Source organism: Oncorhynchus nerka, linkage group LG20 (genome assembly GCF_034236695.1).
Source record: "Oncorhynchus nerka isolate Pitt River linkage group LG20, Oner_Uvic_2.0, whole genome shotgun sequence".
Lineage (NCBI taxonomy): Eukaryota > Metazoa > Chordata > Actinopteri > Salmoniformes > Salmonidae > Oncorhynchus > Oncorhynchus nerka.
Window position 1 is genome coordinate 69,097,142 of NC_088415.1, and position 15,459 is coordinate 69,112,600.

The window sequence follows — 15,459 nt, forward strand, 5'->3', positions numbered from 1 at the left end:
ACTCAAGGACATTCTGAGACTTGTCCCGAAGCATTGTCTTGGCTCTGTACTTACGGTCGTTGTCCTGTTGGAAGGTTATCCTTCACCCCAGTCTTAAGTCCTGAGTGCTCTGGAGCAGGATATCAAGGATCTCTCTGTACTTTGCTCCGTTCATCTTTGCATCAACCCTGACTAGTCTCCCAGTCTTTGCAGATAAAAACATCCCCACAGCATGATGCTGACACCAGCATGCTTCACCGTAAGGATGGTGCCAGGGCAAAGAGTTCAATCTTGGATTCATCAGACCAGAGAATCTTGTTTCTCATGGTCTAAGAGTCTTTAGGTCCAAGTGGGCTGTCATGTGCTTTTTACTGAGGGGCTTCCGTCTGGCCACTATACCATAAATGCCTGATTGTGGAGTGCTACAGAGATTGTCCTTCTAGAAGGTTCTACCCTCTCCACAGAGGAACTCGGGAGTTCTGTCAGTGACCATCGGGTTCTTGGTTACCTCTCTGACCAAGGCCTTTCTCCCCTGATTGCTCAGTTTGGCCGGGCGGCCAGATTTAGGAAGAGCCTTGGTGGTTCCAAACTTCTTCCATCCATGAATGATGGAGGCCACTGTGTTCTTGGGAACCTTCAATGCTACAGAAATGTTTTGGTACCCTTCCCCAGATCTGTGCCTCAACACAATCCTGTCTCGGAGCTCTACGGACAATTCCTTTGACCTCATGGCTTGGCTTTTGCACGGTCAACTGTGGGATCTTATATTGGCAGGTGTACCTTTCCAAATCATGTCCAATCAATTTAATTTACCACAGGTGGACTCCAATCAAGTTGTCAAAACATCTCAAGGATGATCAATGGAAACAGGATGCACCTGAGCTCAATTTCGAGTCTGATAGCAAAGGGTCTGAATAATTATGTAAATAAGTTATTGCTGTTTATTTTTTATAAATGTGCAAAACATACAGTAGAACAGTATGTACGTAAACACCCAAACTCATCACGCTCGAGACATTACACTGCCCTAGGGCTGGGCGATATGGGCTAAAAACCATCTCTGTTTTTTTTCCCAAACTAATGGGCGATTCACAGTATGCATCGGAATTTATTTTCTCTATATAAGCTTTGTTTCACAATTAAAAAGGTCAACACTGAATTTCAAACAGTCAGGAATAATCAAATTAATTCAGGGTTTGTAAAATGATACCTAAGCTAAATATATAAGTGTTCCACAACCACAAGACAATACCAATTTAATTATTTTATCAAAATAGTTTAACCTGTTTATTGCAATCACTGATATTGCGTTCAAGTTGCTGAAAAATGCCCTTTGTTACAAATGTAACCAGAAACATGCATAATTGACATCCACTAATAATGACCAAATTCTGACAGCAGGCATTATAAAACATTAACACAATCTCTCGAGCACTAGCCCGCCTGCTAGTGAGTAGCCAGCTAATCGTTATATTTAAAGTCTAGCCAACTTGGATCTATTCACTAATGAGGTAGAACAGTGGAACTCTTCTGTCCGTCTCTGTTTGAGCATAGCCTGTTCACTTTGTTGAGATGTTGAAATCAAGTGGCCTGCCTGGATAAGATGCTTATTTCTCAGAATGAGAACGAGTTGCCAATTCCTTAAATAATTGTATTTTTATGCTCATTTCACATTTATAGAACACAGACTAGAGAGCTAGCACATATGTCTGTTTCTAAAATGCTGCTCGTGGTGCCGTAATGCCATGTGACAGAAGCAGTAAACATTTTCCACAGTCATGCTCCTTGATACTCTTGTCTTAGTAGGGTCTGCTCTGTTCTACATTTTGGAAGTTGAGACATGACGGTTAAGTTCTCCACTCTAAAAGTGAGTGGCAGGGGCTTGGTGTCTGTGTGCGAATCGGAAGGTGCACTGTGCACACAGCACAGGAGCCAAGGAGACGTAACCAAAAAGACAAAACACTCAAAAACAGCAAAAAAATGTAAACCTCAATTCTTGCAGTACAAGCATTTCGAACATTGTGCTAAAACATGCATTCAAATTAATCTAATTAGAGTTCAAATAAAATAAAAAAGTAACAAAATAACAAGGCTATATACAGGGGGCACCGGTACCGAGTCAAAGTGCAGGGGTTCAGGTTAGTCGAGGTAATTTATACTTGTGGGAGGGGTAAAGTCACTATGCATAGATAACACTGCTGCTACTCACTGTTGATTAAAACAAAGGGGAGAGATCAATGTCAATAGTCCAGGTGGCTATTTACATTGCGCCACTCGGGACCAGTCTAAAGGCACTGCACCTCAGTGCTAGAGACGTCACTACAGACCCTGGTTCGATCCGGCCGCGATTGGGAGTCCCATAGGGCGGCGCACAATTGGCCCAGCATTGTCCGTTAGGGTTTGGCCGGGATATGTTGTCATTGTAAAATAAGAATTTGTTCTTAACTGACTTTCCTAGTTAATAAAAGGTTCAATAATAAAAAAATGTAAAAATACAATATGATTCATTGTTCAGCAGTCGTAGGGCTTGGGGGTAGTAGCTGTTAAGGAGCCTTTTGGACCGAGACTGGAGTCTAACAATTTTTTGGGACTTCCTCTGACACTGCCTAGTATATAAACTCATCAAAAAAAGAAACGTCACTTTTTCAGGATCCGATTCATAAAAATCCAAATAACTTCACAGAGCTTCATTGTAAAGGGTTTAATTTCCCATGCTTGTTCAATGAACCATAAACAATTAATGAACATGCACCTGTGGAACGGTCGTTAAGACACTAACATCTTACTGATGGTAGGCAATTAAGGTCGAAGTTATGAAAACTTAGGACACTAGAGGTCTTTCTACTGACTCTGGAAAAACACCAAAAGAAAGATGCCCAGGGTCCCTGCTCATCTGCGTGAACGTGCCTTAGGCATGCTGCAAGGAGGCATGAGGACTGCAGATGTGGCCAGGGCAATAAATTGCAATGTCTGTACTGTGAGACCGCTAAGACAGCGCTACAGGGAGACAAGACGGACGGACGCAGTGGCAGACCACGTGTAAAACCTGCACAGAACCAGTACATCCGAACATCACACCTGCGGGACAGGTACAGGATGGTAACAACAACTGCCAGAGTTACACCAGGAACGCACAATCCCTCCATCAGTGCTCAGACTAACCGCAATAGGCTGAGAGAGGCTGGACTGAGGGCTTGTAAGGCTGTTGTAAGGCAGATCCTCACCAGACGTCACCGGCAACAATGTTGCCAAATAGGCACAAACCCATCGTCGCTGGACCAGACAGGACTGGCAAAAAGTGCTCTTTACTGCCGAGTCACGGTTTCGTCTCACCAGGAGTGACGGTCTGACTTGCATTTATCATCGATGAGCATTACGCCGAGGCCTGTACTCTGAAGCGGGATCGATTTGGAGGGGGAGTGTCCGTCATGGTCTGGGGCGGTGTTGCACAGCATCATCGGACTGAGCTTGTTAATGCAGGCAATCTCAACAATATGCGTTATAGGGAAGACATCCTCCTCCCTCATGTGGTACCCTTCCTGCAGGCTCATCCTGACCCTCCAGCATGACAATGCCACCAGCCATACTGCTCATTCTGTGCATGATTTCCTGCAAGACATGAATGTTAGTGTTCTGCCATGGCCAGCAAAGAGCCCGGATCTCAATCCAATTGAGCACGTCTGGGACCTGTTGGATCGGAGGGTAAGGGCTTGGGCTATTCCCCCCAGAAATGTCCAGGAACTTGCAGGTGCATTGGTGGAAGAGTTTGGTAACATCTCACAGCAAGAACTGGCAAATCTGGTGCAGTCCATGAGGAGATGCACTGCAGTACTTAATGCAGCTAGGGCCACACCAGATACTGACTGTTATTTTGATTTTAACTCCCCCCCCCCCTCTTTGTTCAGGAACATATTATTCTATTTCTGTAAGTCACATGTCTGTGGAACTTGTTCAGTTGTTTAATCTTTTGCTGAGTTTAGGTCCTGGATGGCAGGAAGCTTGGCCCCAGTGATGTACTGGGCCGTACACAATACCCTCTGTCATGCCTTGCGGTCGGATGCTGAGCAGTTGCCATACCAGGTGGTGATGCAACCGGTTAGGATGCTCTTGATGGTGCAGCTGTAGAACTTTTTGAGGATCTTTTTTTTTATTTATTTCACCTTTATTTAACCAGGTAGGCTAGTTGAGAACAAGTTCTCATTTGCAACTGCGACCTGGCCAAGATAAAGCATAGCAGTGTGAACAGACAACACACATGGAGTAAACTATTAACAAGTCAATAACACAGTAGAAAAAAGGGGAGTCTATATACATTGTGTGCAAAAGGCATGAGAAGGTAGGCGAATAATTACAATTATGCAGATTAACACTGGAGTGATAAATGATCAGATGGTTATGTACAGGTAGAGATATTGGTGTGCAAAAGAGCAGAAAAGTAAATAAATAAAAACAGTATGGGGATGTGGTAGGTGAAAATGGGTGGGCTATTTACCAATAGACTATGTACAGCTGCAGCGATCGTTTAGCTGCTCAGATAGCAGATGTTTGAAGTTGGTGAGGGAGATAAAAGTCTCCAACTTCAGCGATTTTTGCAATTCGTTCCAGTCACAGGCAGCAGAGAACTGGAACGAAAGGCGGTCAAATGAGGTGTTGGCTTCTGGGGACCCATGCCAAATATTTTCAGTCTCCTGGGGGGAAAAAGGTGTTGTCGTGCCCTCTTCATAACTGTCTGTGTGTTTGGATCATGATAGTTTGTTGGTTATGTGGACACCAAGGAACTTGAAACTCTTGACCCGCTCCACTACAGCCCCATCAATGAGAATGGGGGCCTGTTTGGCCCTCCCTTTCCTGTAGTCCACGATCAGCTCCTTTGTCTTGATCATGTTGAGGGAGAGGTTGTTGTCCTGGCACCACACTGCCAGGACTCTGACCTCCTCCCTATAGTCGGTCTCATCGTTGTCAGTGATCAGGCCAACCACTTGTGTCATCAGCAAACTTAATGGTGGTGTTGGAGTCATGCTTAGCCACACAGTCGTGGGTGAACAGGGAGTACAGGAGAGGACCAAGCACAGACCCCTGAGGGGCTGCAGTGTTGAGGATAAGCATGGCAGATGTGTTGTTGCCTACCTTTACCACCCGGGGGCAGCCCATCAGGAAGTCCAGGATCCAGTTACAGAGGGAGGTGTTTGTCCCAGGGTCCTTCAATTAGTGATGAGCTTTGGGGGCACTATGGTGTTGAACGCTGAGCTGTAGTCAATGAACAGCATTCTCACATAGGTTTTCCTTTGTCCAGGTTGGAAAGGGCAGTGTGGAGTGCGATTGAGATTGTGTCATCTGTGGATCTGTTGGGGCGTTATGCGAATTGGAGTGGGTCTAGGGTTTCTGGGATGATGGTGTTGATGTGAGCCAAGACCAGCCTTTCAAAGCACTTAATGGCTACCAACGTGAGTGCTACGGGGCGGTAGTCATTTAGGGGAAAGTGGAAAGGTCCTACAACTGAATGGCGCCTGAATCGTACAACTGAATGCCTCATTTAACCCAACCCCTCTGAATCAGAGGTTCGGGGGGCTGCCTTAATCGACATCCACGTCTTCGGCGCCCGGGGAACAGTGTGTTAACTGCCTTGCTCAGGGGCAGAACGAGAGATATTTACCTTGTCAACTTGGGGATTCGATCCAGTAAGCGAAACGCTCAAACCACTAGGTTACCTTCGCTTTCTTGGGCACATGGACTTTGGTGGTCTGCTTGTAACTTGTTGGTATTACAGACTCAGACAGTGAGAGGTTGAAAATGTCAGTGCAGACACTTGCCAGTTGGTCCACGAATGCGCTGAGTACACATCCTGGTAATCCGTCGGGCCCCGCAGCCTTTTGAATGTTTACCTGTTTAAAAAGTCTTTCTCACATCGGCTATGGAGAGCGTGATCACACAGTCGTCTGGAACAGCTGGTGCTCTCATTTATGCTTCAGTGTTGCTTGCCTCAAAGCGAACATATGTTGCACGGTACACCGTTACCACAGTACTATCACGGTACCAAAACGTCATGACACTTATTATACCAACATTTTAGAATACCGTTTCACATGATACTACTACCTCTTTTCAGCCCTACTGATCTAAATAACCTGCTGGTGCCTGTTATAAAATGTTTATCAAGTCAGTTTTGTTTATAAATGCAGTTGAATTGAAGCAGCCACTAGTCCCTTGTATGCGCAGGTCCAGTAATATCCACTTCACTTTCATGCGTATGTCGCGTGTGGCAGCTGTAATCAGTCAGCCACATCCCCTAACAGCTCTCACCTGCTTCTCTTCATCCCGCTCTTCATGCGCATCTATTCCTGTGTCAGTTTTATACTTTAGCTGTGATGCAGACACTAATGAGCCTTCTGTTGTAACAAATGTACACTATTAACATTGGAGCAGCACGCAGAGCAAGCAATGTTGATACATTATATCATTTAATCACCTGTTATAGCCAAGAGCACAGTCCATTCAGAGTATACTTTGCAAGTTCACCATCATGCAGCCTCAGTGTCAGAGGGGAAAAGGAGCACCGCTTCACAACAGGCATACTTGCAGTTTTACAGCAAAGAAAACTGTCTCTAGCCTAAACATTTATATATATATATATATATATTTTTTTTTTAATCACCCATATTACCAGATGCCTTTTATTTATTTCTATGGGGAGTCGCACGCATTTCGTATAATTTCACAAACCATGTTGCTGGCCGTTTCAAACTAATCTCAGGTTGCTAACGTTGTTCAGTCATGTTTCCTAGCTAGCTAACAACCTGGTAACTTGATAGTAGGTTTAGGCACATTTGATTGGCACAGGAAGAAAGGAAAAGGGTCTACTACTCATGAGATGTGCATCAAAGGTAGGATTCATATAGTTCTTAACTAATAAAAACATCTATTTCATTCTGGTGCTCCTTAAATTCTGTTTGGTGTCGAACGTTTTAAAAGTTGGGAGCAGTGTGTGTGTGTGTGTAAGTTTGTGGGAGAGAGAGTGGGGTGTGTGTTTACGAGAGAGAGGGAGACAATGTGTGTGTCTGTGTTAACTGATGAGTAAAGGTTTCATGCAGTGTTTTCTCCTTACTGACACAATGACATGTATATTCCTTACTCCCATTCCTCAGGCCAAAACACAGGTAGGTCTTTGCAAATATGAGCAAATCAGCCAGTCTATTCTGTATTATATTATACACTGAACAGTGTGAAGTTAAATTCAATATGTTGTATTGAGTAGAATTGTGAATTTCAGTGACAGGTTTTTGCGCAGCATATGCGCAGAACAATTCGAAATGGGGAACATGCGTGTGAGGCGAACAGGACGCTAGGCCACTGATTGTTTTAACAACTCGGTATCGTAATACTTGGCCTAGTACTGTATCTTTAGTAAAAATGTTGGTATCGTGACAACACTAACAACTAATTCATTCTAAATATATCGCCCAGCCCTACGCTGGCCATCTGGCTTCGTAATGTGATGGGAGTTTAATTGAAAAATATAACATTTTCCAGTGACCATCAATGAACTCATTCAGTTCATTGAAACATTACAGTCTGATTGACTAGTTTTATTAGGCGTTAACGATGCATCTGTCCCTTTCACGACGATTTGATGCGTATCTAGATACAAGGGCTCCGATGCGATACAGGAACGATACGTTTTAGTTTGAAATGATTCGGTGCGATTCAGTTGATTAGAATAAAGAATCTATAAGATTTGATATGCTAACATTTGTCGCATACACATTAATTTTCCATTTTAACCTCTTAACCTCTTCAGTCGACCCTCTACTTTTTTGAACATTCTGTTAAAAATCGCGCAACATTTCAGCGCCCTGCTACTCATGCCAGGAATATAGTATATGCATTTGCTTAGTCTGTGTGGATAGAAAACACTCAGACGTTTAAAAAACTGGTTAAATCACTGCTGTGGCTTTACCAGAACGGCATTTACATCGAAAAGCACAGGAAAAACTGATCACTGAAAATGGGGAAAATATATCCATGCGCTACTTGAACCCATTGATAAACGTGAACCACAATTAATTGACTGAGGTTGCAGTACCTACAGCTTCCACAGGGTGTCTAGAGTCTTGTCATTTCCCTTCGAGTTTTTTCTTGGTCAAACACATACAGGACACCGTATCTAATCCGGTCTAGGACCGGATATTTTCGTTGAGTTTCTAGCCGGACATTTTTCCAGACGGACAGCTAATGATCTTTACATCGCCTCCTGATGAATTTTATTGCTTATTAACGTTTACTAATACCTAAAGTTGCATTACAAACGTATTTCGAAGTGTTTTGTGAAAGTTTATCGTCGACTTTTTGAATTTTAAAAAATGACGTTACGTTTTGAAACTATGTTTTTTTCGTTTATCACACAGTCTACATATAACGATATCTAGGCTTTATATGGACCGATTTAATCGAAATAAAGACCCAAATAGTGTTTATGGGACATCTAGGAGTGCCAACAAAGAAGATGGTGAAAGGTAATGAATGTTTTCTATTTTATTGTGCGGTTTGTGTAACGCCGAAATGCTAATTATTTTGTTTACGTCCCCTGTGGGTCTTTTGGGGTGTTGCATGCTATCAGATAATAGCTTCTCATGCTTTCGCCGAAAAGCATTTTAAAAATCTGACTTGTTGCCTGGATTCACAACGAGTGTAGCTTTAATTCGATACCCTGCATGTGTATTTTAATGAACTTTTGAGTTTTAACTAATACTATTAGCATTTAGCGTAGCGCATTTGCATTTCCAGAGCTCTAGTTGGGACGCAAGCGTCCCGAGTAGAAGCAACAGGTTAATAAGGAAAGTTTGCTGATGACACTTTTTTCCATTTCCGCCTAAAATGACATACCCAAATCTAACTGCCTGTAGCTCAGGAACTGAATCAAGTGTATGCATATTTTTGATAACATTTGAAAGGAAACACTTTGAAGTTTGTGGAACTGTGAAATGAATGTAGATGAATATAACACATTAGATCTGGTAAAAGATAATACAAAGAAAAAAACATGCGTTTTAATTTATTTATTTTTTCCCCATCTTTGAAATGCAAGATACGGGCCATTATATCACACAGTCTAGGTGCAATTTAGATTTGTGTGCAGTGTATGTTCAAAGTTTTAGACTGATCCAATGAACCATTGCATTACTGTTCACAATGTTGTATCAAGTCTGCGCAAATGTGCCGAATTGGTAAATTGATACATTTTCAAGTACATAACTATAGAGAAGATACAAAAATGATATGTTAATTATGGATAATTAGCTTCCCTACAGAAAATACACTAACCTTCACACATCTAGATGTGGGGGGGCTGACACAGCAGGGGTTCAAACTGTCGAACCCAGTTCCTACATTTGAATGTAAAAATTGATTTTATCAAACAAAACTATGATTACTGAATATAAGTACATTATTTACCTTCAGAGGTGAATGTATCAAGCCAGATGCCATGATAAACGTTTTTGTTGCTGTGCACTCTCCTCAAACAATTGCATGGTATTTTTCACTAATAGCTACTGTAAATTGGACAGTGCAGTTAGATTAACAAGAATTTAAACTTTCTGCCCATAAAAATACATATCTATGTCCTGGGAAATGTTCTTGTTACTTACAACATCATGCTAATCACATTAGCGCACGTTAGCTCAACCGGACACCGATCTTAAATTAAAATCTGCTGCTGAGGCGCTTTGAGCTGGGCCTCTCTGAGCTGGATCTGTCTGAGCTGACTTCTCTATGTGTGTGTATGTGTAAATTATGTGTACAGTATGTCTTGTGTATGTAGGCACCTGAGCTGAGCCATAAAGGAAATTGGGCATCTACCAACCCACTATCAGTTAGTTTGCTTTACTTTTTTACTAACTTTTTTTTATTTGAATGCTGAAGGTGATGCATAGATGAGCCAGATCAGGAACAGGCCTACTTCTTATTGGTCAGCGCACGAAGCTGTGCACAGCGAGCATTTTGACTAGGCTACTGATATTGTCTGGGGTTGTTTGGTATGCAAAATTACTTGTAGATCAATGACTGTCAACCTAATTACATGCTTAGTTAGACAAGGAGGATGCAGTTGTCACAAAAGATTAAAGGTATTTTCGGGAGGGTGGAAAGTAATTTGATCAACAACAACAAAAATAGTAAACCAGTGATTCATAACTTTTGTACCGATTTTATGACAAATGCATGCTACATTTGGATCTGTTTGGAATCCTCCAGACCGATGAACTCATATCTTAAACATTTGAACCGGGACTGACGCGGTGAATCATTACTTCCCTATTAGGAGTGCCATCAAAAGGAAAACAGAACTTTTGTTTAAATCGACAAGAAAGCAGAACACTACACAGTGTTAAACTACACATTTTACAGTGTCCAGCCTTTACACAGTGTAATGGAGAAATGAAACTGGATAAAATAGCCTAAGCTAACCCTAACCCATGTCTATATTTACCAGAGACTGAGCATAACAGACAACCCAAAGCCTACAGGAAGAAAGCAGAGTCCTCTATCCAATTTCCGATATCCATCAGAGAGCCATATAATGCTCTGTAAATGGCTGCTAAACAAGTTAAGTCCTGGGCTTTAATGAGGTACAGATCACAGGAGTGGAGAGGGTGTCTGTCTAATAGAGCCTTTATAGACTAGGGCTCCTCAGAGAAAAACAACCCATTCACTAGTGGCACACTAACTGTGGATAATAACTACACTGGATGCATCACTATAGTATGTTTAATCTGCTCTAGCGACACAGCAGTTAAACACTCCAATATCAGTGATTGGTCAAAATGACTCATGATAAAATGGGTTTTACTAGGTTTACCCAAATCCAGATAGCTGATGTTCTGAAAGAGCTGCAAAATCTGGACCCCTACAAATCAGCCGGGCTAGACAATCTGGACCCTCTCTTTCTAAAAAATATCTGCCGAAATTGTTGCAACCCCTATTACTAGCCTGTTCAATCTCTCTTTCGTATCGTCTGAGATTCCCAAAGATTGAAGAGGGGGATGACCGCGGCAGCTTTCCAAAGGGGGTGACACTCTAAACACAAACTGCTTCAGACCTATATCTATCCTACCCTGTCTTTCTAAAGTCTTCGAAAGCCAAGTTAACAAACAGATAACTGACCATTTCGAATCCCACCATACCTTCTCTGCTATGCAATCTGGTTTCAGAGCTGGTCATGGGTGCACCTCAGCCACGCTCAAGGTTCTAAACGACATCATAACCGCCATCGATAAGAGACATTACTGTGCAGCCGTATTCATCGACCTGGCCAAGGCTTTCGACTGTCAATCACAAAATTCTTATTGGCAGACTTGACAGCTTTGGTTTCTCAAATGATTGCCTCGCCTGGTTTACCAACTACTTCTCTGATAGAGTTCAGTGTGTCAAATCGGAGGGACTGTTGTCCGGTCCTCTGACAGTCTATGGGTGTGCCACAGGGTTCAATTCTCGGGCCGACTCTCTTTTCTGTATTCATCAATAATGTTGCTCTTGCTGCTGGTGATTCTCTGATCCACCTATACTTCTGGCCCCTCCTTGGACACTGTGTTAACTAACCTCCAGACGCGCTTCAATGCCATACAACTCTCCTTCCGTGGCCTCAAACTGCTCTTAAACACAAATAAAACTAAATGCATGCTATTCAATCGATCACTGCCTGCACCTGCCCGCCCGTCCAGCATCACTACTCTGGGCGGCTCTGACTTAGAATACGTGGACAACTACAAATACCTGGGTGTCTGGTTAGACTGTAAACTCTCCTTCCAGACTCACATTAAGCATCTCCAATCCAAAATTAAATCTAGAATCGGCTTCCTATATCGCAACAAAGCATCCTTCACTCATGCTGCCAAACATACCCTCGTAAAACTGACCATCCTACCGATCCTCGACTTCGGTGATGGCATCTATAAAATAGCCTCCAACATTCTACTCAACAAACTGGATGCAGTCTATCACAGTGCCATCCGTTTTGTCACCAAAGCCACCACTGTGACCTGTACGCTCTCGTTGGTTGGCCCTCACTTCATACTCGTTGCCAAATCCACTGGCTACAGGTGATCTACAAGTCTCTGCTAGGTAAAGCCCCGCCTTATCTCAGCTCACTGGTCACCATAGCAGCACCCACTCGTAGCACGCGCTCCAGCAGATATATCTCACTGGTCACCCCCAAAGCCAATTCCTGCTTTGGTTGTCTTTCCTTCCAGTTCTCTGCGGCCCATGACTGGAACGAATTGCAAAAATCTCTGAAGCTGGAGACTCACATCTCCCTCACTAGCTTTAAGCACCAGCTGTCAGAGCAGCTTACAGATCACTGCACCTGTACATAGCCCATCTGTAAACAGCCCATCTATCTACCTACCTCATTCCCATACGGGTATTTATTTATTTATTTTGCTCCTTTGCACCCCAGTATCTCTACCTGCACATTCATCTTCTGCCAATCTACCATTCCAGTGTTTAATTGCTATTTTGTAATTACTTCACCACCATGGCCTATTTATTTCCTTAACTTACCTCATTTGCACTCACTGTATATAGACTTTTTGTTTTCTTTTGTTCTACTGTATTATTGACTGTATGTTTTGTTTATTCCATGTGTAACTCTGTGTTGCTGTATGTGTCGAATTGCTACGCTTTATCTGGGCCAGGTCGCAGTTGCAAATGAGAACTTGTTCTCAACTAGCCTACCTGGTTAAATAAAGGTGAAATAAATAAATAAATAAAAAATATAAAAAATGGACATACACTAGGCTTAAGTGAGCTGAGGTTGATGGAACAGGCTGACCTTAACTGGGTTGAGAACTAAGCTTAGGTTGGGCCTACTCCTATTGTGTCAAAATCTAAGTTAGTGGAATATCTGTAAGGGAGCATATTTTGAAGCTGGCATCTTTTCTTCTAGCCATGGTAGCCAAAATAATGGGCAACTGGGCATTTTTATTCATGACCCTAAGCATGATGGGATGATAATTGCTTAATTAACTCAGGAACATCTGCTTTCAACATACTTTGTATCCCCATAATTTACTCACGTGTTTCCTTTATTTTGGCAGTTACCTGTAGCTTAACCTACATCTAATTGATCATCTCCGGGACCCCAATTTCCATGAGAAGAACTTTGGGTCACCCAAAAACAACATTTAAGGTGGTAAAATGTTGGAATTTTGGGCATGAATTTGAGTGGGGCTTATGTACCTTGCACAAAGAGGGTCTGGTCAGTCTCTCCTCTTCATCGAATGGACCTTTCCAACGTGACGCCATCATTTCACTTCACACAAGAGGTGACAATCCTTTAGTGCACACATCGAAAGCTATAGATCCCAGCAAATAGACAGCAGTCGAATCCTCCAAGTAACGTTAGGGTTCGTCTCTCCAGTTCACACCGTAATCCATGTTCCCGTATCTGGTCCAAATTGTTGAGCTGAATGTGAAACAAGTTTATTTGAACGAATTGCATTAGTGACTGCTATATTGAAATACACAACACAATTTATATTCCAATGTTAGCTAACATTGATAAGCATAGTTGAAATGTGAAAATGATAACTAAGGTTAGTGTAAAAAATGTGCTTGCTATTACCTTTATAATACTATTTACCAAAACTACCGTATGAATGATCAGCTAGGTTATTACCAGCAAGCCAAGCAACAAGTAGGCAAAGCCGATCGATGCGACTCGCTCGCGGACTAACGTTAGTAACTAAGTCGTGAGGTAAAACTTGGCACCCTGTTTTTCTTGTGTTCGGACCGAGAGAGCTAACGGAGACGTCTTTCACTGGTCACCGTACTATAAGTTATGTTATTTTATTTTCAGATAAAGTAAAACAGGTCCAGTGGAGAACACACAGGCATGTCGTTACGGTGGTCGCCGATTCTTTTCCTGCCCTGGCTAAACTCCGTTAAATGAAGTTGGATCCGATCAATACAAAGAAGCCAACGTTTTCCTCAACAACAAACAACCTCGTTGTGGGGTGGGAGGACGTTAAAATTACAGATGACACGATACAGCAAGAGTTTTCAGAAGTGTAGTTAGGTAGCTACATCTAACACTACAAAACAAACGCGTGGAACCTGTTTAGCTAGCTGGCTATTCTTCAGAAGTTTGTAGTTGGCATTAAAAACAATATCCGTGCAATGTGACCAAGTTAGCTAACGTTCGTAGGTAGCCAGCTAACGTTAGCATGCTATTTAATGGGCTAAAGTAAACCTACCTGTTGTGAAAAGCGACGTTACAGACTGTGTTGAAACGTATTTATTTCCCATAAAAATCACTCAAATAAAATTATGGCCCCGTGTCAGTTTCAGTCATATTTCCATATCCTAACGAAATACAGTCACAGATGTATCCCATCCGAACTCCAGGGAGACACGCGGCTGCTGGAAGTTGGAATTTTGTTCAAGCCTTCCAGAATGCCAAAGACCATCCTCTTTTCGCCAGCGCCACTCCCGGCAAGGCTTCTTCTTTGGTATTATGACAGTCCGCAAACAAATGTCATAGGGGCATGCCGCCTACTACTGTATTGGCTGTGTATCAGCCTATTATTCTGTAGTATGGCTTCATCACACTGTAAAATACATGGATTTTATTGATGTATTGACCTACCAACTAACCCTGCACCCATTAAAACCTCACCACTATTCCGCTACTTTTGCCCCATCTGATCCTACTCCAGGCCAGCAGACTGGGAGGATGGGACACTATAATTCAAAACATCTTGTAACTCTTCTGCAGTAAAATCTCGTACACCCAAGCAGTGGCGGTTCTAGCTTGTATGGCTCCCTGGGCGTTCAGCGTTCATCGCCAACACAAAACAAATAAAACATTATTCAGACATTTACACAAATACATAATCATAACATTTAAAACTATATACATATAAAATATTTACAAAAAGAAGAAAAAAAAAGAAGTAACAAAGACAAATAGAAATACATTTGTGTTGATTTGGCACTGGAGCATCAATACATTATAGCCATCCCCCAACACTGTCAACCAAGAGTCAAGACTAAACCAATTCACCTTGGTGGTGTGCGGAATGGTTTTATAGTGTTATTAACGATTTTGCACAAACCATAAAAAATGCAACGATATGTCTGCGAAATTATATATTCATGATTTTGCACAAACCAGAAAAAAATGCAACGTATGCATGTGAAACTATATATTCACAGTATTATGAATGAATTGTGGTGTATTTGGTAGCATTACAGAGTGTGACTGATTTGACTAATTGCATTAGTACTGTACAAAGTTAGAGGTGCGCTATTTGATCGATTCCCTCGCTCCCCCTATACCTCGGGCTTCCAGTGGGGAGACCTGAGGTCAACCTACCTCCGCCCCCCTCTACATCTCATACTTCTGAGTGGGAGACCTTCCCAGAGAGTAGCCTGCCTAGCTCACAAACTAGAATCAGGGTGCCCACTCCGACAAGGTTAATTGACCCA

General features: G+C 42.4%; 1 protein-coding gene across 1 annotated transcript in view; it reads right to left on the reverse strand.

Moving 5' to 3' along the window:
* Positions 1-14,421, reverse strand: part of LOC115103018 (rho GTPase-activating protein 21-like) — an 89,145-nt gene extending 74,724 nt beyond the window's left edge. Inside the window, 2 exon segments of the mRNA XM_029623571.2 lie at positions 13,210-13,435; positions 14,226-14,421. Of these exon segments, the coding sequence (XP_029479431.2) occupies positions 13,210-13,278 (69 nt within the window). The 5' untranslated portion in view covers positions 13,279-13,435; positions 14,226-14,421.
* Between the last annotated feature and the right edge of the window lie 1,038 nt (positions 14,422-15,459).